The 26,384-nt window shown below is 40.1% G+C and overlaps 1 protein-coding gene across 2 annotated transcripts in view; it reads right to left on the bottom strand.

Moving 5' to 3' along the window:
- The window catches only part of LOC114471929 (regulator of G-protein signaling 8), a 44,694-nt gene extending 18,638 nt beyond the window's left edge, over nucleotides 1-26,056 (bottom strand). Inside the window, exons 1-4 of one of the 2 annotated variants that reach the window (XM_028460925.1) lie at nucleotides 25,963-26,056; nucleotides 11,286-11,745; nucleotides 7,959-8,008; nucleotides 7,737-7,867 (exon numbers count right to left, since the gene is read on the bottom strand). In XM_028460925.1, the coding sequence (XP_028316726.1) occupies nucleotides 7,737-7,867; nucleotides 7,959-8,008; nucleotides 11,286-11,745; nucleotides 25,963-26,024 (703 nt within the window). In that variant the 5' untranslated portion in view covers nucleotides 26,025-26,056. Of the gene's footprint in view, nucleotides 1-7,736; nucleotides 7,868-7,958; nucleotides 8,009-11,285; nucleotides 11,746-25,832 lie in introns of both variants that reach the window. The other variant, XM_028460926.1, reaches the window with a different exon arrangement.
- Between the last annotated feature and the right edge of the window lie 328 nt (nucleotides 26,057-26,384).

The following is a 26,384-nucleotide window of genomic DNA, read 5'->3' on the forward strand; positions in this document are numbered from 1 at the left end:
CACACACGCGCACCCGAACACACACACACACACACACACACACACACACACACACACACACACACACACACACACACACACACACACACACACACACACACACACACACACACACACACACACACACACACACACACACACACACACTCTATCCAGGCCCCTCATTGGCCAGTTTAGTGAAAGGTCACGTGATTAAGACGCTACATACTTGTAATTCGGTCTGCTATTAATACATAGATTCCCAAAACTAACACCGTTAGTGCCACAACGTTGTGGTTTCTCACCTTGCCCTCTGCCTGCAGAATAGCGCTAAGCCATTGCCCCACACACACACACACACACGCACACACTATTTTTATTTTAAAATTTATATATATTTTTAATTTGTATTTTTGTTTTCTCTTTTTCATTTTATTTATTTATTTTTTATTTATTTCATTTAATTTCATTTTTGATATATCTGGGGTCCACTCTCAAATGTGTATGAGCAACACACACTCAAACACACACAGATGATTACAGTATTTCATTTTATTTTATTATTACTGTTATCATTATATATTTTTTATTTTATTTTATTGTTCGTTTCTGTTGGCTTTGCGGTTGTCCTTGAAGATACAACGACATCTTCAATGAAAACTCTTAATGAATAAAATCACCTCCAACTCTTATGCTAATGAAATGTCAACATCATACAAAGGACCAAGCTTCAGAAGGAAATCGACTATCAAAGGACTCAACTCTCCCATTCAGCAAAGCAATGCTCTAACAAAATAACTCGCTCAGTCCCAAGTCAACTCTTCATCGTCTATGGAATGGGCCGCATGCCAATGCTGGGATTAACACATCCTGCCCCATCATCAAAGACTGAGAACCTGTGGGCGTCGAAGCTGGTTGGACACTCCCCCACCAATGAGTTGCCGGTTGAACGCCACGATTACTGCCTGAAAGACACGTCTCACACGTCTGCTGGAACACCTTCACCAAAAAGACACTGTTTCTGTGGACGATTGCACCCATTCACGAGCCACGAGGATACCAACTTCACATGAAGTCCACCACAGCCTTTGGTGGTAGTGCTATATCACTTTCGCCTTGAACTCTGGTGGAGGGGGGGACAACTACTGAATAGCCAACAAGCTTCTCCATCAATCAGACACTACTAACCCCTCTGTTTTCTGACTATATGCAAGATTATCTTGTTTTTATTTATTCTCTGACACGCTTTGAGAAACCCTTAAAAGAATGTGCGCTCAAAGGAAACAGGGCAGACGGACAATCAGTCACACACAAACAGAGAAACCCGACCACCGTAACTCCACACAGAACCCTTCTGTTTGCCACATGAGACCATGTGTGCCCATCATTTATCTTTGCTTTTATTCATTATGTTGTTCATTTATTTATACCGCTTTCGCCTTTATGAGAAAGACAAACAAAAGGGAGGAAAATAGTTACAAATGGGTTTTTTTTTTTTGTTGTTGTTTACTTTTCTTTCCTTTTTTTCTTGTTGAGGGGAGGACCCCCACAATGCAATATATGGTTACATCCGTTGCAGACAGAGCTCTCTGTTGTGCTGCCTCAGCTTTTGGAGCTGAAGTTTTTATTTTTTTCATTGGCCATGATTTTTTTTGAGCTCGCACGTTTTTATCCTTTTCAATACCTTTGTTATTTCTGAACGATTCTTCTTTTACTTTTTTGTTTTTACTCAATTTCAGGAAATTTGAGATGAAGATTGAGGACTGCAGCCTCAACCATTTACATGTTCACATTTTCTTTTTGCCGATACCCTCGTAAACAATCTGTACCTTACCCTTTTGAAGCTGCTTGCGACAGGCAGCCTAGTTCAACATTTATTTGTTTTCATTATGCGCGCCTCCTCCTTACTGCGTCGGACTGTCTTGCCGGCCCAAAGCCACTGGACAGCAGGGGGGACCAAATTTTTCCTGAGAAAACTGTCCTATCATTTGCTATGAGTACATAGGCAATTACTTTTCAAACAAGAAGGTTGGTTTTAATGTACAAAAAAGGGATGGACCTTGCGAGGGGAACCACTCTTTGGGGGTCTTTCCTTTCTGATAGGCGGGACAATTCCTGGGGAATGCTTCTCTCTCCCGGACACCATCCTTGACTCGCTGACCATGTGTCATACTGTCTTGCCGGGGGATAGCGGTCCACCTGATTTGATACATGCTTGGTAACCGAATATTGTTCTGAACAAATTTCTCAGTCTACGATATTAATATTGTACGTTCCCTTAGAGTGAGGGTTGTTAGAGACTGGCCTTGTCAACATACAGAATCGCTCCCGAATTCCAATTAGGTAGGAATCCTGTGTAAGCGGATTTGAGGGAGGTCCCGTTTAGATATGGCAAACCCCCTAGGTTCCTAGATAGTATTTTACTTTCTGATTGAGTAGTCTGTTCTGGACGGCGTTCCGAATGACTCCTGAGCACTAGGCGTTCAGCCTGTGTACGGTCAAGTTTGTGTTTGTGTTCCGGACGGCGTTCCGAAGACTCTCGGGAATAGACAATTAGTCTAAATACGGTAAAGTTTGTGTTTGCTATTGATACGGATGGTGTTCTGAAGCACTGGCCAGTGAAAAGTTGATCAACGCTAAAAGGTTGCCAAGCATGGGGGCCAATAAGAGCTCATTGACCACGAGAGAAGAGGTGGACTGGCTCTCACCGGTGGTGGTTCAGATGAGGCATGTACTCTACTTAGACACTGCGCAGCAAAACATTTTTTTAATATATATATAATACCACTTTCAGTGGAATGACTCGCTTTGACCTTGACTGACCTTACTGTTCATGTTCAGTGTCTATGTTTTTGTTGCTGTATGTGTATGCTTCTTGTTGTGTACACTTGTCTACGTCTTTGTCTTCGTTGTTGTTATTATTTTTCTTATATATACACAGGTTGCTGGCTGTATATTCGAAGGAGACCAATCAAAATTCTACAAAAGAAAAGGGATATTTTACATGATTCATTTAAGTCTTAATGTTTTCCTCTCTTTCTGTTTCTGAGTGTTTCCGAACAGAAAATGCCACCGCCTTTTCGACTCCGATCCTGCCTCCTTCAGCCGTCATGCCTGGTCACTGCTTCTTATGATGAAGGATGAGAATTAAAGGGAAGTATTGTCCATAACTATAACGGAGAAGCAAAGAGGAAATAGAGTGAAATAGACACGTGACAATATGACATATTGTGGATGTTCTAAGATAATATCTATTCCAGAGACTACAAAGACTTCCAATCCAACTGCGAAAGTGGGGACAAATCTTCAAATTTCCAAAGGGAGCGTACAGTTGACCCTGGCTTTGACCTTTATGGCTGAGGAGGAGGAGGTCGAGGAGGCTGGAGGGCACAAAGGCAGGCGGACACAAGAGAGAGGAAAACGGAGACACATCCAAAATGATCAGATAAATGATTTTCCAATGATATTTATCATATGGTTTTTAGAATCCAAATGTATTCTTTTGTAAAAAGGGAAGGGAGAGGACCAACGTCCCTCTGATATTTGATTTATATTTTATCATAGGAAAATAATATACCTCAAAACCCTCCAACCATTTTCTAAGTGTTCTCAACATTGGATTTAAAGAGGGTCCTCCTGAAATTCTTAATAATTGATAGATATAAATGAGATAGTTTAAAGTTAAGCAACTTCCGAGCATTTAAGGAAGCTCTCCAAACCGTGCTATGGCTCATCACTCCTACGAATGGGATAAATACAGAGAGCAAAAGACAATATGATTGTTCGACTCAACTTAACTTTAATTTTGTTTGTTTTGCCACCAATTTAGCTTCAAAATTAAGTAAATTATGTCTCAAATAATAATTATGGGGGAAAATAATGAAATAAATGAACTGACAAATTCAGCTCTATAAAAATAACTAGGTTATGTTATTAGGTGTGGAGTGTAAACATTAGTCAGAATAAATAAAGGACAGAATAAGATTTCTCCTTCATAAATAAGAGATGGCAAAAAAATAAAATTAAATAAATAAATAACATTTATTTATTTGGTTAAACTTGTTTGGCTTTTTCACATTTCCATGTCTCTCAATTGTATGCATTCATCTTGGAAGACATGTAGTCACACTCCACACTTCTCCGTCCGTGTCAGCAATTATATTAATCATCATATCATCAAATGTGTGTTCATGTGTACAATTTGTCATGTGTTAATACACAATGACTGCATTATATCGTTGTGCTTTTGAACAGAGACATTGGTCCTTTGCCAAGTCATGTTTGATTAGACTAGTACAGTGCTCGTCAGAAGTATGCATTCATATAGTGGGCGCTTAAGGAGAGTTGTCAATTACGGGCATAATAACAACATACTCTGTAGCATTATTAAGGGGCATATTTGCAGGTGCAAAGTAAAATAACGTGTGCAATTTCTCTGGTTTAATTCTATGAGACATGCGTATGATGAATGTGTTGATTTTTTTTACTCATTTTTATATTTTTTGTTTTAATTATTTTTTGCTGTTGCCATTGTAGCGTTATTCTGTAGTCATTTAGTGTGTTTTTTTTGTTGTTTTTTTTTAATGTAGTTTTGTGTATTTCTGTTGTCATTTTAGTGTATTTTTTGTATAAATATTTAGTTTTGTGTATACTGAGTCATTTTCATATTTGTGTTGTTTTTTGGTGTATTTTTCTGTAATATATGTTTTTTGGAGTCATTTTGTGTGTTTTTGGAGCCTTTTGTATATTTTTGTGCATTTCTGTTGTTGTTTTGTGTACTTCCTGTATAAATATTGTTTAGTTTTTTGTTTTACGTCATTTGTGCATATTTTTTGTATAATTATTGTTTTTTGTTGCATTTGTAGTGTGATTCTGGAGGCATTTTGTATCCTTTTTTAGTGTAGTTTTTTGAATTTCTGTTGCCTTTTGTTTATTTTTTGTTTAAATATTTAGTTTTGTGTATTTTGAGTCATTTTCATATTTTTGTTGTTTGGTGTGTGTTGGGGGGGGAAAATCCATTCTAAATTCATACGCACCAGTCCATCCACGTGTACCTGTCTAACTTTCACTAAACTTCTCTATTGTCAGTAGTTAGATGTAGTGGCAGGTGTGATGTGAGTGAAGATGCAGTAATCAGGTGACCTTCACTATGTAACATGTAAACACTTAGATCTGACTGTAACACTACAGTCAATACCACCCTATGGACGGGTGTCGTAACACAGACTGTAACCGGACTAAATGGTGGTCCGTTATTCACTCAACACTCCCATACCTGCACGCATGTCATGGAGACGGTGATCGATAGTGAAGCTCAACTGATCGATATGTGTGTGTGTGTGTGTGTGAGAGAGAGCGAGAGAGAGACAGACTCTCTACCTGAGACTCTAATCTCCTCCGTTCTCTCTCACACACATGCGCCGCGAAAAAAAGTGCAGCTTTCAACACAGCAGCCATTGCCGTCAATAACTTCCGGGTGAGCTCTGTCCGGTCTAATTAGCGAACAATCAAACTAACATGAAAATAAAGGTTTTGAAACATTATCACCAAATATGAAACAGTAAAAAGTATGTTTCCTCAAAAGTGAAGTCCACGGGAGCTCACGACCACGCTACGGATGTGTGTCGTGACACAGACTGTAACCGGACTAAACGGTGGTCCGTTATACAACTTCCGGGTGAGGTCTGTCTGGTCTGAATAGCGAACGGTCAAACTAACATGAAAATAAACGTTTCGAAATGTCATCACCAAATGAAGAACAGAGAAAAGAAAAGTCCACGGGAGCTCATGCACGCATCAGAAGTGAGCTGTGCAGTGAAATAGATATAGATGGTGCGCTAGCGCCCCCTCACACCCTGAGGTCAAAAGCTGAATAGGTTTCATTTCGGGGCCGTCCAGAAGTGAAATAAAATTAAAATAAGCATTTTGAAATGACCAAATTACTCCAAAATAACAGATACACACACTCAGGGCATTTGGAACCCGTCGAGCGAGTTTCAGGTCGAACTGGTATCGTGTCCGGGAGATATTTGCTCCACACGCACACACACACAGACCTCCCTTGAATTATAGTATAGATTACCCGCAGTACAGACAGACTGTGCTGTATTCACAGTGCCAGCACAAACAGTCTCAACTAAAGGTCTCATACAAAAGCTCTGATAAACAGAGCTCTGTTAACAGTGCCTACGTATAATAAGATGTGATTCTTGTTTTATGCCTTTCACAGGGTTTAGATGGCCGACTCACATTCTTTCATCTACGTACACAGATGAGCTGCATCTGACCAAGGCCAAAATCCAACTCACATGCAGATACTCACTCTCTCACTCTCACACTCACACTCACACTCACACTCACAATCAAGACAGATATTATTGCTCCAACGTCTCCACTGTTGGGGCATCTGACCCCCTCCTTTTCCTCTCATCAGGGTGGGACTTTTCTCTATCTGTATAAAGTTTAAGATGTGGAACTTTCCAGTTAGTTGCTGGCTGCTTGCCCTTCCTACAGGATGAAACACCTTTTTTTGTACTCTTTTCCATTTAGTTTATAATAAATCCTTTTTCATAAAATCATCAGGCTTTGACTGGACTTCATCATTCAATCAGAGCACAAATCATGTTTCCAAATGAGGTCAACTGCAAATTTGCCGTGACAACTCTTAATGTTTACTCTCCTCGTTTAGTTTCACAGATTAAACTGTATGTTTTTCTTGATGAAAAGTATGACAACTTAATTTTGTTGGCATTGCAGGTGCAGAGCATGTAAAGTATTAGGTGCTTATTAAATAAAGTGTGTAAGGTCTGCAGATAGAGGTTGATTTAGAACAGGGGCTCTCATCTGGTCTCACCCTGGGATCCACATTTTAGCACGGTCATTAAATCACAACCCACTTTTCAGACCCAGTCACTACTAAACCATTCAGACCTAGTCCATCACTAAACCATTCAGACCCAGTCACTACTAAACCATTCAGACCTAGTCCATCACTAAACCATTCAGACCTAGTCCATCACTAAACCATTCAGACCTAGTCACTACTAAACCATTCAGACCTAGTCACTACTAAACCATTCACACTCAAGCCAGTTGTTTCATTGTACAAACAGGCAGTCAAGGTATTTGATAGAAAACCTATGAGATGGCATCACTGTGACATCATTCATAGACATAATCTTTTTACTTTCGAAAACTTTATAAATTTTAGTACTCTGAAATTGGTCTTTAAATGTTTGAACAGTCATGTGTCGCAGCTGTTCTCAGCTCTCATTGTTCGGCGTCAGGACTCCTGTAGACCCAACACCAGAGCCTCGGTCAGTGGGAACTGTGTTCTCCCAAAATTTACAAAATCTTTTGGACAGTCCAGTTTCTCTTTTAATGGATCCAGCCTGTGGAACTCTCTGCCCACTGATTTAAAACTGCTGACTGACATGAACAGGTTTTACAGAGGTCTGAAACAATGGCTGAAGTCAAGTCAAAGCTGCTCACATGGTAACGCTTTATGAAATGTATCCTGATGTGTATTGTTTACCTTTGAAATAGTGTAATGTGTATTGTATTGCATTGTGTATTGTGAAATGTGTTGCCTCCTATGGACAGGTGTTGCAAATTAGCAGTTTTGCTATAACACTGAAAACGATGTATCTGGTTTGTCCAATGCAGTTGTTATGTCCATATCAAATAAACGAATAAATAAAATACTAAACCATTCAGACCTAGTCCATCACTAAACCAGAGAATATCAAAGTACTTACTCTGACTGGCCAGTAGAGAATCCAGAGACTCCGCCCATTTTTCCAGCTCATCCTTACTGATCCTCTTCTTACTGTGGCCCACCTGACTCCACTGGTGCATGAAGAGCATGCGAGACCTTCTCTCTGCAGAACTGCACATCAGGACAAGAAGCAGGACCAGGACCAGATTAGGATTCATATTTATTTCACATTCTGTTTGAAAACAAGCAGTGATGTGTTCACCTGTCTCTTGGTTCTGTACTGGTTGGACTGGAGTTTGACGAATGAGGACCCTTAACAAACAAAACATTAAATATCTTTTTAAAGGGGAGGTACAATGAAAAACAGTGATATATATCTTTAGCCTCGTTCAGAGGGACAAAGATGAAAAAGTTCTGTTTAATCCTTCCCTTGTTACTACACATTTTGTATAAAGTCAGCTCCAAATGGGACAGTTAGTTTTTTCTTGCCACATGATGTCACATCGCGGAAACTTCTCCTCCTGACAATCCTGGCTCCTCCTACTCTATGAGAATGTGAGCTCCTCCCTCTCAAACTACCTCAGCTAAAACAAACACTTTGGTTTAATATAGAATATATATTATACTTTATTGTGATATATGTAAAGCTACATACATGAAATGTGTTCTCTGTATTTAACCCCTCCCTGAGGAGCAGTGGACAGGCATGGTGTAGCACCCAGGGAGGGGTTAGGGTTCATATGAGGGACTGATCAACATCTCACAGTGATGGACCAGGGAGATTAGAACCAGTGAGCCTACCATTACAAGCCTGCTCCCTTATCCACTAGTCCCTTTATCCACTGATAATATGTTTACATTCACTATATACTGTAGATCATTGAGTATGTAGATAATCCATCATATAGATAATCCAGTGTATTGATAATCCATCATATAGGTAATCCAGTGTATTGATAATCCAAAGCGCAGTATGAGCGCTCACAATCAGTTTAATTTTTAGTTGCTGTTATATCGCCTCGTATCACCTTTGACTTGATCTGACATGTTTTTGACCCAATGTGACGCAGCGGTTGGACACAACAATGGACTATCATCTTATATGGACTATTCATGTGGTTAGAATATGTGCGGATGATAAGAAAGCAACGTAGCAGCTCTGGTGAGTGTTTGAAACAGCTGAAACAGCTGACTGACTCCGCTGCTGCTGTGATAAACACACACCCTGAAACAATGTTTTTCTGACTCACAATCACAATAGCCTCTTAAATATCAACGTGTTTTACCCTAATGTGCAGTTTTTTGGATGAAAACAAGACTGTGTAAATAGCAAAAGAAAAGTTTGAGGAAATAAAGCACAAATACTGTTGCTAATGTTGTTGGGGTTCTTAGAAGAAATGGAGATGGGTGAAAAATAGCATAAAACTGGACCATTAATGAAAATGAAACAATTGCAGAAAGTAGGAGAAATAAAATGTTTCATGTTGAAACCTCAACATTTCCAACCTTTTTAAGTTACTGCTATAGCCTTCATTATTATCTTACTAATTAAACTGAAACCGCGGGAGTTACTGTTTAAAGAATAACTAAACCCCTGCTTTCTGCTGAGCTGCCACTAGGGGGAAACAAAAAAAATGTTTTGATTATTGGCGTAGCTCCTTTAACAGTAAGACATGCCCACTCAGGAAGCCGGTCAGTGCTGTGCGCAGAGACAGACGTGGATACACACGTCCACCCTTATGTCCAACTACCACATTTAGCTCAGAATTCTGTGTAAAAATATCTATAGATCATAATGATGAATAAATTAGTGATAACACACATTTTAAAGAATCTCATTTTGTAAATAAGTGAACGAAACAGTATTTTGTGCCTCCTGGATAGATTTATTTCTATAGTTTTTATCATATATGGTCATCTCCCTCCTGATGTGGGACCAGGAGAATGATATTTGTATTTCCAGTTCATGTTCAAATCAAGATAATTTCTATAATTTTGTGTATTTGGTTTTTGTGTGTTGTTGATATCATTTAAATTATTCTCTTTCAGTGTGTTTTTTGTGTTGTTTGGTTGTTTCTTGTGTCGTTTTGTATGTTTCTCTGTTATGTTTGTGTAATTTGTAGCAATCTTGTGTGTTTTACTCTTATTTAGTGTGTATTTGTTGTTGTTTTATGTATTTTTTTGTTGGTTGTCTGTTCTTTTATTATTCAGTACATTTTTTCTTATTTGGTGTTTTTGTTTTTAAGCAATTTCCCCCTGGGATTAATAAAGGAATTCTGATTTGTGAGTTGCTGGTAATATTAAGTATGATTATCATTTTGAACAAAAAATTAAACATTATAAAACCCCATTTTTTTTATTCTTCTCTCTCTCTCACGTACCCCCTGTAGTGCCATTGCTATTACAAATATCAATTGTAATAGCAGCATTCAACCCTTAGAGGGCAGTAACTCTTGACATTTTACAACTAAATATGCTAAATTAAAATACTTTTGCTAAAATGTGAGGAGTGGAACTATAATTAATATACACCACTACTTAATACAAAAATACATAAGTATTCAGCAGAAAAAAGTGGGTTTGGGGTTTAGTTACTCTTTATCTCACTCACCACCATTGACGTAAATATACGTCATTTCAAATCCAAAAGCTCGCTGCCAATGACGCAAATGTACATCAATTGTGTTTGTCAACGGGGGTTGCTAGGAGACAATGTGGCAGAGTTCTCCCATGAATATCAGCCTTGTACTATGGTGTAGTAACCAACTGGTGCCATGTAGATGGCAGCAGTAAACCTTTGGATAAGAGATTAGCCATGATTATCACCATCGCTGGGGAGGGAGGAGGACAAGGCAGAAAAGGGCGCTACGAGGGAAGATTGTGAAGCTCCCAGCAGCTCACACTCGAGCAGAGCATTTGTGGAACCAAGTACACTATTGAGAGTGTTGCGATCTTGAGAGAAGCAATTCAGGCCAAGAGGGTCAACTGGGCATGTTGGGAGGAGGAGGAAGTGACGTGTGTGGAGACTGAGGGGAGGGAGAGACTTGGAGGAAGGCCAAAACACGGTAATGAAACATTCACTCTGAACCACATAGCATAATAATAATTTTGCCATCAAAAGCCCAGTCTCAGTGTTGTTTATGTAGTTTTATAGAAGGAAACCAATGTCGAGGTCTCACTAAAGCAAAAAATAGTTTCAGTCACTGACAGGTTTTTTTAGAAAAAGGCTGTTTTTTTCTTCTTGTTGCTCAGAAACTGGCGTTTTGTGTGAAACACTTAAATTCACCTGCTCATTATGGAAGAACAAAACATGTTAGAAACAACATATTTCTAATAGAAGTAGAGAGTCCAATCTTTCAGAATATGGTTTCAGATTTTAGATTGTCATGGTACAAAATATTCTGTGCGACTTCAAAATCAGTCAAAATGCTCTAAAATGTCGCAGTGAATGAGTTAAAGAAGTGCTTTTCTCACTGGTAACCCTTCAGATTCTACAGTACCTATGAAGTAACCCACAGTTACAGAAAGTTGGCGACCCCTGTTCTAAAGCATCCCTACAGTAAAGGTAAACCTTTAGAGACGGACTCACCTGTCCAAACAGACTCTTGAGATGCAGTTTAGCAGCCGACAATTTAGCTCGATGCTGATGTCTGGGCTGGGACTTTATTGTGAAGGGGCTGCAGGACGTGGGAGAGGGTGAGCGCGAGCGCGCATCATCCTTTTCACCTCCACCTACAGCAGGTCTCAACTGGCCATCGCTGTAAGCGCGACAGCTCTCAGTGATGGTGCGCACACTGAGGTGGGCGGAGTCAACCAGATTCTCTGCACTGATGCTGAGTTCTCTATCGAGCCTGTGAGTCGCTGCAGGACCAGGAACAGGCTCCTGGATGGTGGGAACCACAACGCTTATATTCCCATCCAGAGCGTCCTTCTTACACTCATCTGTGCAGAGAACAGACGTTTCGTTGTTCAAGTCCTTTAGGGCCACTTTTCTCCGGGGCAGGAAGTCCAGGGTCAGGAGGGAGCCCTCAGAGCTGAACCGCCGCATTCTGAGGGAACGTCAAAGGAAACGTTTAAAACCAATAATAATACATTCTACCACGGCTCTATAGAGCAGACATGGGCAACTGGCGGCCCGGTGTCCACATTTGGCCATCAGTCTAATTTTGTGCGGCCCCAAAAACAAATCCCCAAAAATTGTATTTCAAGAAGTTGAAAGGAACATAAACTCCAACACAATACACAAAATAACTCCCAAAAGACACAAATTGACAGCAAAATGCACAAAGTACACAAAAAAAATATAAAATGACAACAATGACAGACAAAACAACCACTTAAACAAAATGACTACAAAAACACAACAAACAACACATTACAGAATAGCTCCAAGGACACACAAACTGTCAACAAAAAAGCACAAAATGACAGAATACAACAATAACAATACAGAAAGTGACCCCAAAAATAAACAAATCGACAACAAAAATGCAAAAAATTACTGAAAAATACACAAAATTAGAACATAAAAAAAACACACACACAATGACTACAAACTGACAAAACAACAAAACCACAGACAAGAACCCCCCCCGTATTAATGCTGAGATCAGTCTTTATTCTAATGTTGATCACATAGATCATGTAGATGATTTTGGTTGCCAGGATTAAATATATCTGGGCTCTGCACTCTGTAATAATGTATTTACTTTGTTAGCTTTTGGTACATTTTAAATTCTTGGGTTCATTTTTGAAAAAGTTTTTTAAGTATAATTCTTATTTAATGCTTAATTTTGAATTGTAAACTGTACATATTGTTTGTTTAAAAATAGTGTAATTACAGATTTTTTTTCTCTAACATGATAAACAATTGTGATTATAATCATGATTATGACATTGATCAAAATAATTGTGTTGATCATTATGGCCATAATCATTCAGTCCTATGATCACGTGGCCCTCGGATCAGATACAATCACGTTTGTGGCCCCCGCTGTGATAGTGTGTCCCCTCCCTGCTACAAAGTGTCTTTTGGTTCAACCAAACGTCCCCATCACGATCAGATCCACATCATCAATAACTCTGGAACAACATGTTAATTTTTAAGGTGTGTGTAAATTTATTTTAGATAACGTTGTGTTTGTAGTGTTTTATCTTTAAAACTCATTATTTGAACAGTGTATACTGTAAACTGTACTATTTTTCTTTTATATTTCATTGTCAAAAGAACCCCTTGATAAACTATTCAAAACAATGCAATTTAACTAAAAATAAATCTTGGATTAAATAATTAAAGGAATAATACAAATGAAGAAGAGGCCTATTCATTTAAACTCTGGTTCTAAAACCAGTGGTGAGAGGAGGTGCAGCTGTTGGTGCACAGGGAGAAGAGCAGAGGAGAAAGAACACAGCCCTGAGGAGATCCAGTGCTGATGGTCCTGGAGCAGAGATGGTTTTTCCCAGCTTCATGTGCTGCTTCCTGTCAGACAGGAAGTCTGTGATCCACTTGCAGGTGGAGTCTGGCACATTCAGCTGGGAAAGCTTGTCCTGAAGGAGAGCTGGGATTATAGTGTTGAAAGCAGAGCTGAAGTCCACAAACAGGATCCTGGCGTAGGAGCCTGGGGAGTCCAGGTGCTGGAGGATGAAGTGGAGAACCAGGTTTACAGCATCGTCTACAGACCTGTTGGATCTATAGGCAAACTGCAGGGGGTCCAGGTGGGGGTCGGTGATGTCCTTGATGTGGGAGAGCATGAGGCGTTCAAAGGACTTCATGACCACAGATGTCAGAGCGATGGGTCTGTAGTCATTAAGTCCTGTGATCCTCAGCTTTTTAGGGACAGGAACGATGGTGGAGGCCTTAAAACAGGCTGGTACGGTGCATGTCTCCAGTGAGGTGTTAAAAATGTCTGTGAACACTGGAGACAGCTGATCAGCACAGTGCTTTAAGGTAGAAGGAGAGACAGAGTCCGGTCCAAAAGCCTTACGGGGGTTTTGTCTCCTGAAAAGTCTATTTACATCTCTCTCTTTGATGGAGAAAGGTGTCTCTGTGGGCGGGGGGGAGGAGGGGGGAAGATAGGGGAGAGAGCCTCAGTAAGCAGCTGTGGTGAGACTGTAGCTTTGATGTGGGGGGTGAAGGTGTTGGAGTGAGGCTGGTCAGAGGTGTGAGGGGGGTTGGAGTCAGGTCTGTCCCATTGTCTGTCAAATCTACAATACAAGTTATTCAGACTGTTGGCCAGGCAGAGGTCGTTAGCAGCAGCAGGAGCTCTGGGCTTGTAGTTTGTAATTTGCCTGAGCCCTCTCCAGACAGAAGCCTAGTCATTTGCAGAGAACTGATGTTGTAGCTTCTCTGAGTACAACGTTTGGCTTTTCTCACCTCCTTTCCAAACGTGTACTTCGACTCTCTGTACCTGGCTCTGTCTCCACTCCTGAAAGCGACCTCTTTGTCTGCCCTCAGCCCTCTGAGCTTAGCTGTGAACCAGGGTTTGTCATTGTTATAACTCACCCTGGTCTTTGATGGAATGCAGCTGTCCTCACAGAAGCTGATGTAGGACGTCACAGCGTCTGTAAACTCATCCAGAGGACTGTTCGCAGACCTGAAAACATCCCAGTCAGTACAGTCCAAACACTCCTGGAGTTTCTTCACTGGTTCACTGTTTAGATTCCTTCACCACAGGTTTACAGAGCTTCAGCCTCTGTCTGTATGAAGGAATCAGGTGGACCATCAAATGGTCCGATAGGCCCAGTGCAGCACGGGAAACGGCGTGATAAGCACTGCTTAGTGTGGTGTAACAGTGATCCAGTGTCTTCTCCTCTCTGGTCGGACATTTAATTAATTGTCTATATTTGGGGAGCTGGTGTGAGAGGTCCCCTTTATTAAAGTCACCAAGCACAATGATAAAAGAGTCCGGGTAGGTCCGCTCCATGCACAGGATCTGGTCGGCGAGTGTGCGCTGTGCCTCGCGCACATCAGCTGACGGTGTGATGTACACACCAACCAGGATGAATGAAGCGAACTCACGGGGGGAATAGAAGGGTTTGCTGTTGATAATAAAGGATTCCAGGTGAGGAGAGCAGTGCTGGAGGATCACTGTCACGTCGTTACACCAGTTAAAAGCAGATTCCTCCACCTTTCCTCTTCCCGGTGAGCTCAGCGTCTCGGTCCGCTCTGTGAAGTTGGAAGCCGGCCAACTGCAGCGCAGAGTCCGGTACCGCTCCACACAGCCATGTTTCCGTGAAGCACAGAACAGAAGATGAGGAGAAGAATGAGGTTCAGCTAGCTGTAGCTAATGTAGCAGATCCCCATTAGCTGTGGTAACGCTCTTATAGCTTAAGGAGGATATGAACAATATAATAACAAAACTTACCCAGCAGTGCTTCAGTAGTTGTAATGTCTGCTGTGAACCATATTACAGTTCTATGTCTGACACATGCGTAGTTAATAATTATTAAAAAATGTTTCAGATCAACTTTTTTCACTACCTGACACTTCTCTACGGGATCATTTTAATATTTTAAATATAAATATAAATCTATGGGTATAGTGACAGAAAAATGCTCAGACGCCCACACCATAAATATTAATATCAATATATTAGTTGATAAGGAAACCTAACAAGGTAATCAATAAATGAGAAACTAATTAAATGATAGATAATATTTATTAGTGTATTTAACAGCTGATTTAAGACATGGGTCAAACTCAGTGATGTGCCATCTAGGTAGGCAAGGTAGGCAGTGCCTACCCAAGGGTGAATTGATAGTTTGATTATTGGTGTTAATTATAATGTAATTATGAATTATTTATTTTTCCATTTCCAATCGCCTACAGCACCTATAAGTTTGAAAGTGTCTGGAGTTTGCGCGTTTCATAGCCCAAATTACTAAACAGCGCTATTTCCTGCAGTCTCACTTCGCTGTAAGGCAGGAGGAGGCCACGCCCCTTCCAAAAAGCACACGGCTGCTCTGCCTCTGTTCCCATCGCATGTTTTTATGTGTTTGCACATGTGCAGTCAGTTCCCCAGATGACAACCATTCACCGTAACTGCGCTATGCTAAATGCTATATATATATATATATCTATAAGTTCACAGTGCATTAGTGAATTGATCCCATGTGACCGCTGCTGCTACGTTCTCTAGCTAGTGGGCGGGATAACACTACAGTCAAGATGACAACGCTAGAGATGATGAAGAAACTTTGTTTTGAGGAAAAACGACAGCTTTTAAAAGATAGAGACCAACACCTGAGCTACCAGAGCTTCAGCAAAGGTAAGGTCAGAACATTGTTGGTACTTTCTACAGTGAATGGAACAAAAGGAAGAATTGACTTTGTGGATGCTCCTCACTGAGGCTGTTCTGAGTTGTTGTTGTTGTCTTTTTCTCCATGTTTCTGTGTTTCCAACACAAACAACAGATGTGCTGCCGTGTCATGAGATATATCTTGTTGGGAGAGTATGGAGGCTATGTTAAATAACTGTTTATGTTTCTTTAATGGTGTTTATGATGTTGATTTTGTTAGATGGATAAATACTTGTTCATGTGGATCTTATTGGTTTTTCTTTCTTATTATGAATTTTATATTTTGATAAGCGTATTGAGATGACTTTGTTGTAAATTGCTTTATACAAATAAAGCTGATTTGAATTGAATTAACACTTGGCAGCAGAAACATATGAAATTGTCATTGGTGGTCTTGATTTGCAACGTGCCTACCCAACCCTAGTGGTCACGGCACGTCACTGGTCTAACGAACCTGTTAGCATTAGAGATGCTAACACAAAGCTAACACAAGAGGAAGGTTATGTTTAATAGAGTGTTATGGCAATTTTTATATTCATCATCATATCCTCAAATGTATGTTCATGTGTACAATTTGTCATGTTTTAATACATGACGACTCCATTACTCTTTACACCTTTGAACAGCTGAATCATGATTAAACAGTACAGATCGTATTATTCTCAGTGCAGCACAGTCTCTGCTCACATGCAGATATACACTGACGCACACACTTATCAAGGACAGATAAAAGACTGGCACCAAACCTTCTCATAACATCTTCATCATCCTCCAACATTTCCACTATGGGCATCTGACTCCCTCCCTTTTGTCTCTCACTGCTGGGACCTTTTCTTATCTGTATAAAAAGCTTAAGCTTTGAAACTGTTGGAGCGGGGCGCGGCACTTCCTTCGGACGTCCGCCTGGACGGACGCTAATTTTGTTTCACTTTGTTCCATCTTGTACCTTTTTACTTAGCAATAGAATAAACTTTTTATATAAAATCATCAATGCTTCTCCTGGATTCCATCATTCAACCAGAGCAATGAATCATGTCACTAAATGAGGTCAACCGTAAATTCTGCCGTAACAATTGGCGTCGACGAACTGAATCCATCTTCTGCTCTGTGGGGCGTCGATCGTGGACCAGCACTGGGTCGACACATTTGAAGCCCCGGGGCTGGCCCGCGGTGGTCCGCCCTCGGACAGAGACTGGAGCACGAACCATCGGTTGAACCTCAAACACCAATTCGGACTAAGGTAAAGCTGCCTTTATAAACATATATGTATAAATTTTCATTTACATATATATTTGCTCTGTGTTGATTTTTTTTTTGGAACCAGTCAAGCATTGTATTGATTTTCAGCTTTGAGCTTTGATTTTGATCCTCAGCTGTTCTGTGTTTTGACGCAGTGAATAGCCATGAGAAGGGCTCAAATGGTTGAGGTTCTGTGCTTTTTAATGCTGTAGGTTCTCTCTGGTTTTCTTCGGGCTCGGATATTTTGTTTAGGCATAAAATACGGCTGGTCATTATTTACTTTGGTTTTGTTCGGACACCCACAGCCTGTGAGGTCCTGACCATAGATAGACGGGCAACAAGGTTTCCAAAACATCCCAGCGGTGCCATGATCTGAGTTCACCTCTGTACCGAAAGATTAAAACCCCAAATCTAACCTAAATTGTGTTTCTGTGAATCAAACAGATGAACAACCCAATAAACAAATAATACATGCATACGTATATACAATCTTGGTATGATGTGAACTCAGATCATGCTTTCAGGCGAGTTTTACTTTTTTTTATCTTTGTTTTTATTTTTTTTAAACGTGGAATCAGATTTCTCCCTTTGGCTTGGCTTTAATGCTTTCATTTGGACGAGTGTCAGCTTTTGTTTTTTTTTCTCTCTCAAACACACACACACACACAAGAGAGAGAAAGACAGAGAGCTGTGTTTTTTTTTCTTTTTTTTTGGACGTGTGACCACACACACACACACACACACACACACACACACACACACACACACGTACAGAGAGAGAGAAAGGGAGAGAGAGAGAGCACACACACAGGCACGCGCACGGGCGCACGCACACGCACAGCCACACGCACACGCACAGCCACACCCATCCCAAGAGAGAGGTGGCGCCCCTCACTGGCCAGTTTAGTGCACTACACACTTGTGACACAACATTGTGATTTCTCACCTCTCCTGTGCCTACAGAATAGTGCCATTACACACAGACACTATTTTTATTTTATTTTGATTTCATGTTTGATGGGCAACACACACTCAAACACACACACACAGATGAATACAGTATTTCATTTTATTTTATTTTAATATTACTGTTACCATCATTATCATTTTTTATTATTTAAATTGTTAGTTTCTGTTGGCTTTGTGGTTGCCCCCTGAAGAAACGACATCTTCAATGAAAGAATGAAATCACCTTCAACTCTTACGCTAATGGAATGTCAACATCATTCAAAGGACCAAGCATCAGAAGGAAATGGACAATCAGAGGTGTGTGACCTTCCAGGACTCAAGGACTCAACTCCCATTCAGCAAAGCAATGCTGAAATAACTCGCTCAGTCCCAAGTCAACTCTTCATCGTCTATGAATGGGCCGCATGCCAATGCCCCATCATCAAAGACTGAGAACCTGTGGGCGTCGGAGTGGACACTCCCCCCACCAATGAGTTGCGAGTTAAATGCCACGACTACTGCCTGAATGATGGGCAGCAACTGCAGACTGGTCACACGTCTGCTGGAAATCTTCACCAAAAAGACACTGTTTCAAAAGCCACAAGGATACCAAGCAACAAGAAGTCCACCACAGCCTTTGGTGGTAGTGCTAAATCACTTTAGCCTTGAACTTTGGCATGGAGGGGGACAACTAGCAAATAGCCAACAAGCTTCTCCTTCGCACAATACTAACCCCTCTATCTTCTGACTGTGCACTAGATTATTTTGTTTTCATTTATTCTCTCACACGCAGACAGACCAGACATACAGTCACACACCCACATTCACAACTATGAGAAACACAGGACCACCAGAACTTCACACAGAACCCTTCTGTTTGCCACATGAGATCAAGTGTGCCCATCATTTATCTTTGCTTTTATTCATTATGTTGCTCATTTATTTACACTGCTTTGGCCTTTATGAGAAAACAATAAACAAAGGGGAAGAAAATAGTGTTACTGATAAGGTTGTTTTTGTTTGCTTTTCTTTCATTTATTTTCTTGATTGAGGGGAGGCCCCCCACAATGCAAGATATGGTTACATCCGCTGAAGACAGAGCCCTCTGTTGCCTCAGCTTTTGGAGCTGAAGTTTTAATTTTTTATTATTTTATTGGCCATGATTTTTTTGAGCTCATACGTTTTTCTCCTTTGTTATTTCTGAACGATTCTTCTTTTTCTCTTTTGTTTTTACTCAATTTCAGGAAAATTGAGACAGAGATTGAGGACTGCAGCCTCAACAAGTTTAAATTTTGACATTTTTTTGACCGATACCCTCGTAAACAATCTGTACCTTACCCTTTTTGAAGCTGCTTGCGACAGACAGCCTAGTTCAACATTCATTGTTTTCATTTTGCGCGCCTCCCCCTTAACCGCGTCGGACTGTCTGGCCGGCCCAAAGCCACTCGACAGCATGGGGGGGGGGTACCAAATTTTTCCTGAGAAAAAAATGTCCCATTAGTTGCTATGAGTACATAGGCAATTACTTTTCAAACAAGAAGTCCTGGTTTAATGTGCAGAAAAAGGATAAACCTTGCTAGGGAAAGCACTCTTCGGGGGATAGAAGTCCACCTGATTTGATACATGCTTGGTAACCGAATACCGTTCTGAACAAATTTCTACGTTCCCTTAGAGTGAGGGTTATTAGAGGTTGCGTGCTCCGTTCAATGTTGAGTGATATTAGAGGTGCCCAGAAAGTTCTGACAGTTGAGTTTCCCTCAGGTTGCAGACCGAGGTTGAGTTTCCTGCCGATTCAGAGGTTTTTTCTTAGACTTCTGGAGTTTATGGTGGTTGAGTTATTCCCAAACTCTTATTCTTCAAGAGTGGCGGTTGAGTTTCCTGCCGATTCAGAGGTTTTTTCTTAGACTTCTGGAGTTTATGGTGGTTGAGTTATTCCCAAACTCTTATTTTTCAAGAGCGGTGGTTGAGTTTCCTGCTGATTCAGAGATTCTTTTTTACATTTCTGGAGATGGACAGCGGTTGAGTTTCCCCCGCGGACCGGGGTTGAGTTTGGTTATTGTGCATGGCCGTGCGATTTCTGCCTGATCAGCAGCTAGTAGACTGTCAGTACTGCAAGGGACAATACTCTAAGTGTAGACTCCGCCAAGGCGGAAGTAAAAAGGAGCGTACCTCTTAGTAATCAGACAATACCAGTAAAAAGCAATCAATTAACACTAAAAGGTTGCCAAGCATGAGGGGGCAATAAGAGCTCATTGACCCCGAGAGACGAGGTGGACTGGCTATCGCCATTGGTGGGTTAGATGAGACCTATATTCTACTTAGACACTATGCAACAAAACCTTGTGAATGCATGGACGTGAAAATTGAGGCATGAACGTGTGCGGTGCATGAATGACTGAATGATGACACGTTACGTATGCCTGAGAGAACCGCGTTGTGAGTGCGAATGTGCCGTGGACGTGTCATTGAGTGATTGACCGATGAATGGCTGTTTGACTACACATGTTCCTCTGTTTCACCTTCTTTTCCTCCTGGGTTCTGATGCACTTGATCTTCTCCCTGTTTTTGCCAATTATGTAGTGGGGTGTTCAGAAAACACTGCTGCTTGTTAAAAATTAAGGTTTTAGGCCTTGGGCCTTCTAAAAAGTTACCAGGTTTTAAAGGTTTTTTTCTGGGTGTTTAAAAACACCAAACGACGTTTTTATATATGATACCACTTTCAGTGGAATGACTGGCTTTGACCTTGACTGACCTTACTGTTCATGTTCAGTGTCCATGTTTTTTTGTTGTTATATGTGTATACTCGTTGTGGTGTGCACTTGTCTACGTCTTCGTCTTAGTTGTTGTTATTATGTAGCTTTTTCCAAAATACAGGTCGCTGTAAGGAGACGAATCAGATCCAACTAAAGAAAAGAGATGTTTTAAATTATCCAGTTAAGTCTTAATGGTTTCCTCTCTTTCTGTTTCTGAGTGTTTCCTAACAGAAAATGCCACCGCCTTCTCGACTCCGATCCTGCCTCCCCCAGCCGCCATGCCTGGTCACTGCTCTTATGATGAAGGATGAGAATTAAAGGGAAGTATTGTCCATAACTGTAACTGGGAAACAAAGGGGAAATAGATTGAAATAGACACGTGACAATATGACATATTGTGAATGTTCTAACATAATATCTATTCCAGAGACTACAGAGACTTCCAATCCAACTGCGAAAGTGGGGACAGATCTTCAAATTTCCAAAAGGAGCGTACAGTTGACCCAGGCTTTGACCTTTTAAGGCTGAGGAGGAGGAGGTCGAGGAGGCTGGAGGGCACAAAGGCAGGTAGACACAAGAGAGAGGAAAACGGAGACACATCCAAAATGATCAGATAAGTGATTTTCCAATGATATTTATCATATGGTTTTAAGAATCCAAATGTATTCTTATGTAAAAAAGGGAAGGGAGGGGCCAACGTCCCTCTGATTTTTGATTTATATTTTATCATAGGAAAATAATATACCCCAAAACCCTCCAACCATTTTCTTCTTGTTCCAACAGCACTTAGCGTGCAAGACCATAAAACACCTTCACTGGGTTTAGACACTTTTAAGGGAAAAATTAAGTGTTCTCAACATTGGGTTGGTGGCCCAATCTGGGTCGCCTGAGATTTAGAAAGGGTCCTCCTGAAATTCTTGATAATTGATTGAAATAAGAGATAGTTTAAAGTTGAGTAACTTCCAAGCATTTAAGGAAGCTCTCCAAACCGTGCTGGGGCTCGTCACCCCCACGAATGGGATAAATACAGAGAGCAAAAGACAATATGATTGTTCGACTCAACTTAACTTTAATTCTGTCTAACCTTAAAGGGCCAATAATCTTGCTAAACTCTGGTTCAGACACAGAATAGGAGACACTTTTGCCACCAATTGACCTTCAAAATAAAGTAAATTACATCTCAAATAATAATTATGAGGGAAATGAATGAAATAAATGAACTGACAAATTCAGCTCTATAAAAGAATTAGGCTATGTAAATAGGTGTGGAGTGTTAACATTATTCAGAATAAATAAAGGATAGAATAAGATTTCTCCTTCACAAATAAGAGATAGCAACGAAAAATGAAACAAACAATTTAAATAAATAAATAACATCATTTATTTATTTGGTTAAACTCATTTAGCTTTCTCACATCTCCATGTCTCCCAATTGTATGTATTCATCTTGAGAAGACATGTAATCACACTCCACACTTCTCCGTCTGACTTGCATGTCCTTCTCCGTCCGACTTGCATGTCCTTGTAAACAGTGGTTCTCAAATTGCTTCTCACCAGGTAAGTAGATGTACCACAGATAATCACTGCAACTCCAGCTATGCTTCTTCTTACTCCAGGAAAAGAAAATCGAATTAATACTTCCTGCTTTTCTTTCAGCCTCATATTTTCCCACTCGCGTGCGAATGGGCTACAGAGCTAGCATGGCTAAAAGCTCACTAACCCACACCTAACCATTGTGTGATTGTGCAGCAGCACCTTTTAGGATCTGAAAAGCTCTCAGATCCTGACCTCTGACCTGTCTCTGCCTTCCTGGCCATACTAACTATTCATTTAGTTAGTTAACTAAACCTAACACCCCTAAACTTTTATTTTATTTTATTTTATTTTATTTTATTTTATTTTATTTTTTATTTTATTTTATTTTATTTTATTTTATTTTATTTTTTATTTTATTTTATTTTATTTTATTTTATTTTGGGTGAGTGTTTTTCCCCCCCACCCCTTTTTTTTTTTTCTGTCCAGGTACCAGCTAAAGCCTCAGTAGTGGGATCGCGCCTGTGTTCAGGTACCAGCCAATCCCAAGAGTTCTGTTTCGGTGTTTTTCCCCCTCTTCTGTTCAGGTACCTTCCGATCCCAAGAGAGGTTGCCAGGTGTGTGGAGACTACCCTTCCTCAGACGACAACCAATCATCTACAACGCCGACCGAAATGAACGACCCACACGGCAGTGAAGGTCGCACAGCGGGCGACATGGATCCAAGATGATTGCCGAGACCAGCTGATGCTGAGACGGAGGCTGACCGAACAATGAAGGGGGAACCGACAAGGCCACTGAGACACACACACAAGAAAACGCTCTAAAACAAGGGCCTAGCTTTGTTTATAAGCCACACCAAATGCTCATAGCTAGGTTGAGGGAGGACAACCTCACACCTAGCTGCAGGAATACAGTCATAAACCCTTCTGCTACGATTGAGGAAAATACTCAAGGTTCTTCACTCATGATGCTATTGGTTACCCCAGTTACCACTGAACTCAGCCGATGAAGACGAGTGATGTCCTTGATGCAAATGATGATTTTTGCTTATCTAGATGTAATAAAGGATGATTTTTGATGATTCATGCCATTGATAATAATGATGAAGTTTTTTTTAAGGTTTATTTCCACATTTTTCTTGATATATCTATATCCGTGCCTCACAAAAGAAGAATATATCCAATGTATGACAATAACGATGCTAATGGTTAACCCTGACAGACAGCAAAGGTGGAATATAATAATTTTGTTTCTTGATTTGGTCGTTGAGGCGACCAAAAGTGGGGAATGTTATGGCAATTTTTATATTCATCATCATATCCTCAAATGTATGTTCATGTGTACAATTTGTCATGTTTTAATACATGACGACTCCATTAATCTTTACACTTTTGAACAGCTGAATCATGATTAAACAGTACAGATCGTATTATTCTCAGTGCAGCACAGTCTCTGCCAAGGCCAGAATCTCTGCTCGCATGCAGATATACACTGACGCACACACTTATCAAGGACAGATAAAGACTGGCACCGAACCTTCTCATAACATCTTCATCATCCTCCAACATTTCCACTATGGGCATCTGACTCCCTCCTTTTTGTCTCTCACTGCTGGGACCTTTTCTTATCTGTATAAAAAGCTTAAGCTTTGAAACTGTTGGAGCGGGGCGCGGCACTTCCTTCGGACGTCCGCCTGGACGGACGCTAATTTTGTTTCACTTTGTTCCATCTTGTACCTTTTTACTTAGCAATAGAATAAACTTTTTATATAAAATCATCAATGCTTCTCCTGGATTCCATCATTCAACCAGAGCAATGAATCATGTCACTAAATGAGGTCAACCGTAAATTCTGCCGTAACAAGAGCTTAGTTATTAAAGTAATAAGTATTAGTCATTGAATTTTAATAATTGAGAACGTAAGTGTAGTTAAGTTTCAGGGGGAAAATAATAACGTTTTAATTGTAATTGAAAAAATGTCATTGTAAGAGATGCAATTGAACATGGATAATTGAAAACGTAATTGTAATTGACCCCAACCCTGATTCAGACTGATTTTGTATCGGATCAATAATGTTATCGGCCAGTGGTCAGAGGTGTAATATTGTATTGTGTCGTATGTGATAAAGTTGTATTAGGACATCCCTACTATCTCTGTGTGTGTCTATAGGAGAAAAAAAATGATAATATTATAAATATAAAGTCAGTCAGACATGTTTATAACTGTAGTTAAAGACAAAAAACAGACTCATAAATAAACAGGTCATGTGACATGGAACAGGAGGAACACCAGAGGTGTAAAGACTACTGATATATCTACTCAAGTACAAGTCAGTCATAAATAAAATACTCTCAAGTACAAGTAAAAAGTAACTCAATTTAATAATACTCAAAGTAAAAGTTACTAGTTACTTTCACCCCCATGTTTATTGTTGGTAATAAATCTTGGTACGGGTCCCTTGCATACAGTAAACATCTCATTATAAACTTAAAAAGGAAGAAACAATCTACCACAATTAGAACTTAAAATATTTTACACAAAGGCATCTGAATAAAATAAAAAGTTTGTCAAAATGTACAAATATTTTAAAAAAACAAAACAAAATAACAATAATGACTTCAATTACAAAAATTACAGAAAGTGTCTATTTGTACGGACAACCCCCGGTGCTATTGGTACAGATAGAATATCGGTATATTGATACGGCAACCGTACGGATAGACACAGCCTATAATACATTTTCTCAGGCTCTAAGTATAGATACATTTATGAACTCTAAAACATGCCAAATGTTCCATGTGGATAACAACGTAATATAACATAATATGAAAGTGGCTTTGATCAGAAATGGAAACACTAACATATGAATTATGATCAATGACCATGAAATACAAAGAAAGAAATAATCACAAAAAATAATAATTTACTCAGTAACTGTTGGGTATAAAAATGTAATGAATGACTTTATTTCTTTTAAAATGTACTTGAGTACAAGTAGAATTACTGATTTAGAAATATACTAAAAAAAAGTAAGTAGTGATAAAAGCGACTCAAGTACAGTAACGTGGGTACTTGTAATCTATTACTTTTGCCTCTGAGGAGGTTTTTGCTTGAACACACACACACACACTCACACACACACACACACACACACACACACACACACACACGCACACACACACACACACACACACACACACACACACACACACACACACACACACACACACACACACACACACACACACACACACGCGCACACACACACACACAGCACTTCCGGTATGTGAGGAAGTTTCAAGAAGTTTCAGGAAGTGTGTGTTAGTGTGTAGTTAGTGTGTGTAACAGGTGAGGGGTTCTTACCTGAGCCTCTGATGACGTCGTTAATAAACGCTACTCTTCAGGTCGATGTGAGTGTGTCCAGCTCAGCACCGACACACACACACACACACACACATACATACAAATGAAGCCACACCTTCACACGTCTTACCTCTGGAGTAGCCCCTCCCACCCGCGCACAGCGGGCACGAGCACACCCATGGCTACTGTCATGTGTTTTAGACGTGTGTGTGTGTGCGCGCGTACAGTGTGTCACACGGCGATGGAGGGCACGTGGTGTTACTTGACGTCAGCACCAGTAGTAGTGACGTCATGCGCTCACCTGTCCCACTAAATTATATAGAAATAAGATAAATACTATCTTTGACCAACTAAACATTCTTTTATTACCCAGTTTCACTCAAAACTAAAAAAGTAAAATACAAAATAAAGAATTATTTTTATCCATCGAGTGAATTTTTAAGATGAATATTTGGTTTTCAAATTATGTTTTTTGTATTAAAAAAATAAAATAAAAATAATTAAAATACAGACAAATTTAAATCAACAAAACAAGTGTTTATTTCAGGTTCT

This window comes from Gouania willdenowi, chromosome 11, assembly GCF_900634775.1.
Source record: "Gouania willdenowi chromosome 11, fGouWil2.1, whole genome shotgun sequence".
NCBI lineage: Eukaryota > Metazoa > Chordata > Actinopteri > Blenniiformes > Gobiesocidae > Gouania > Gouania willdenowi.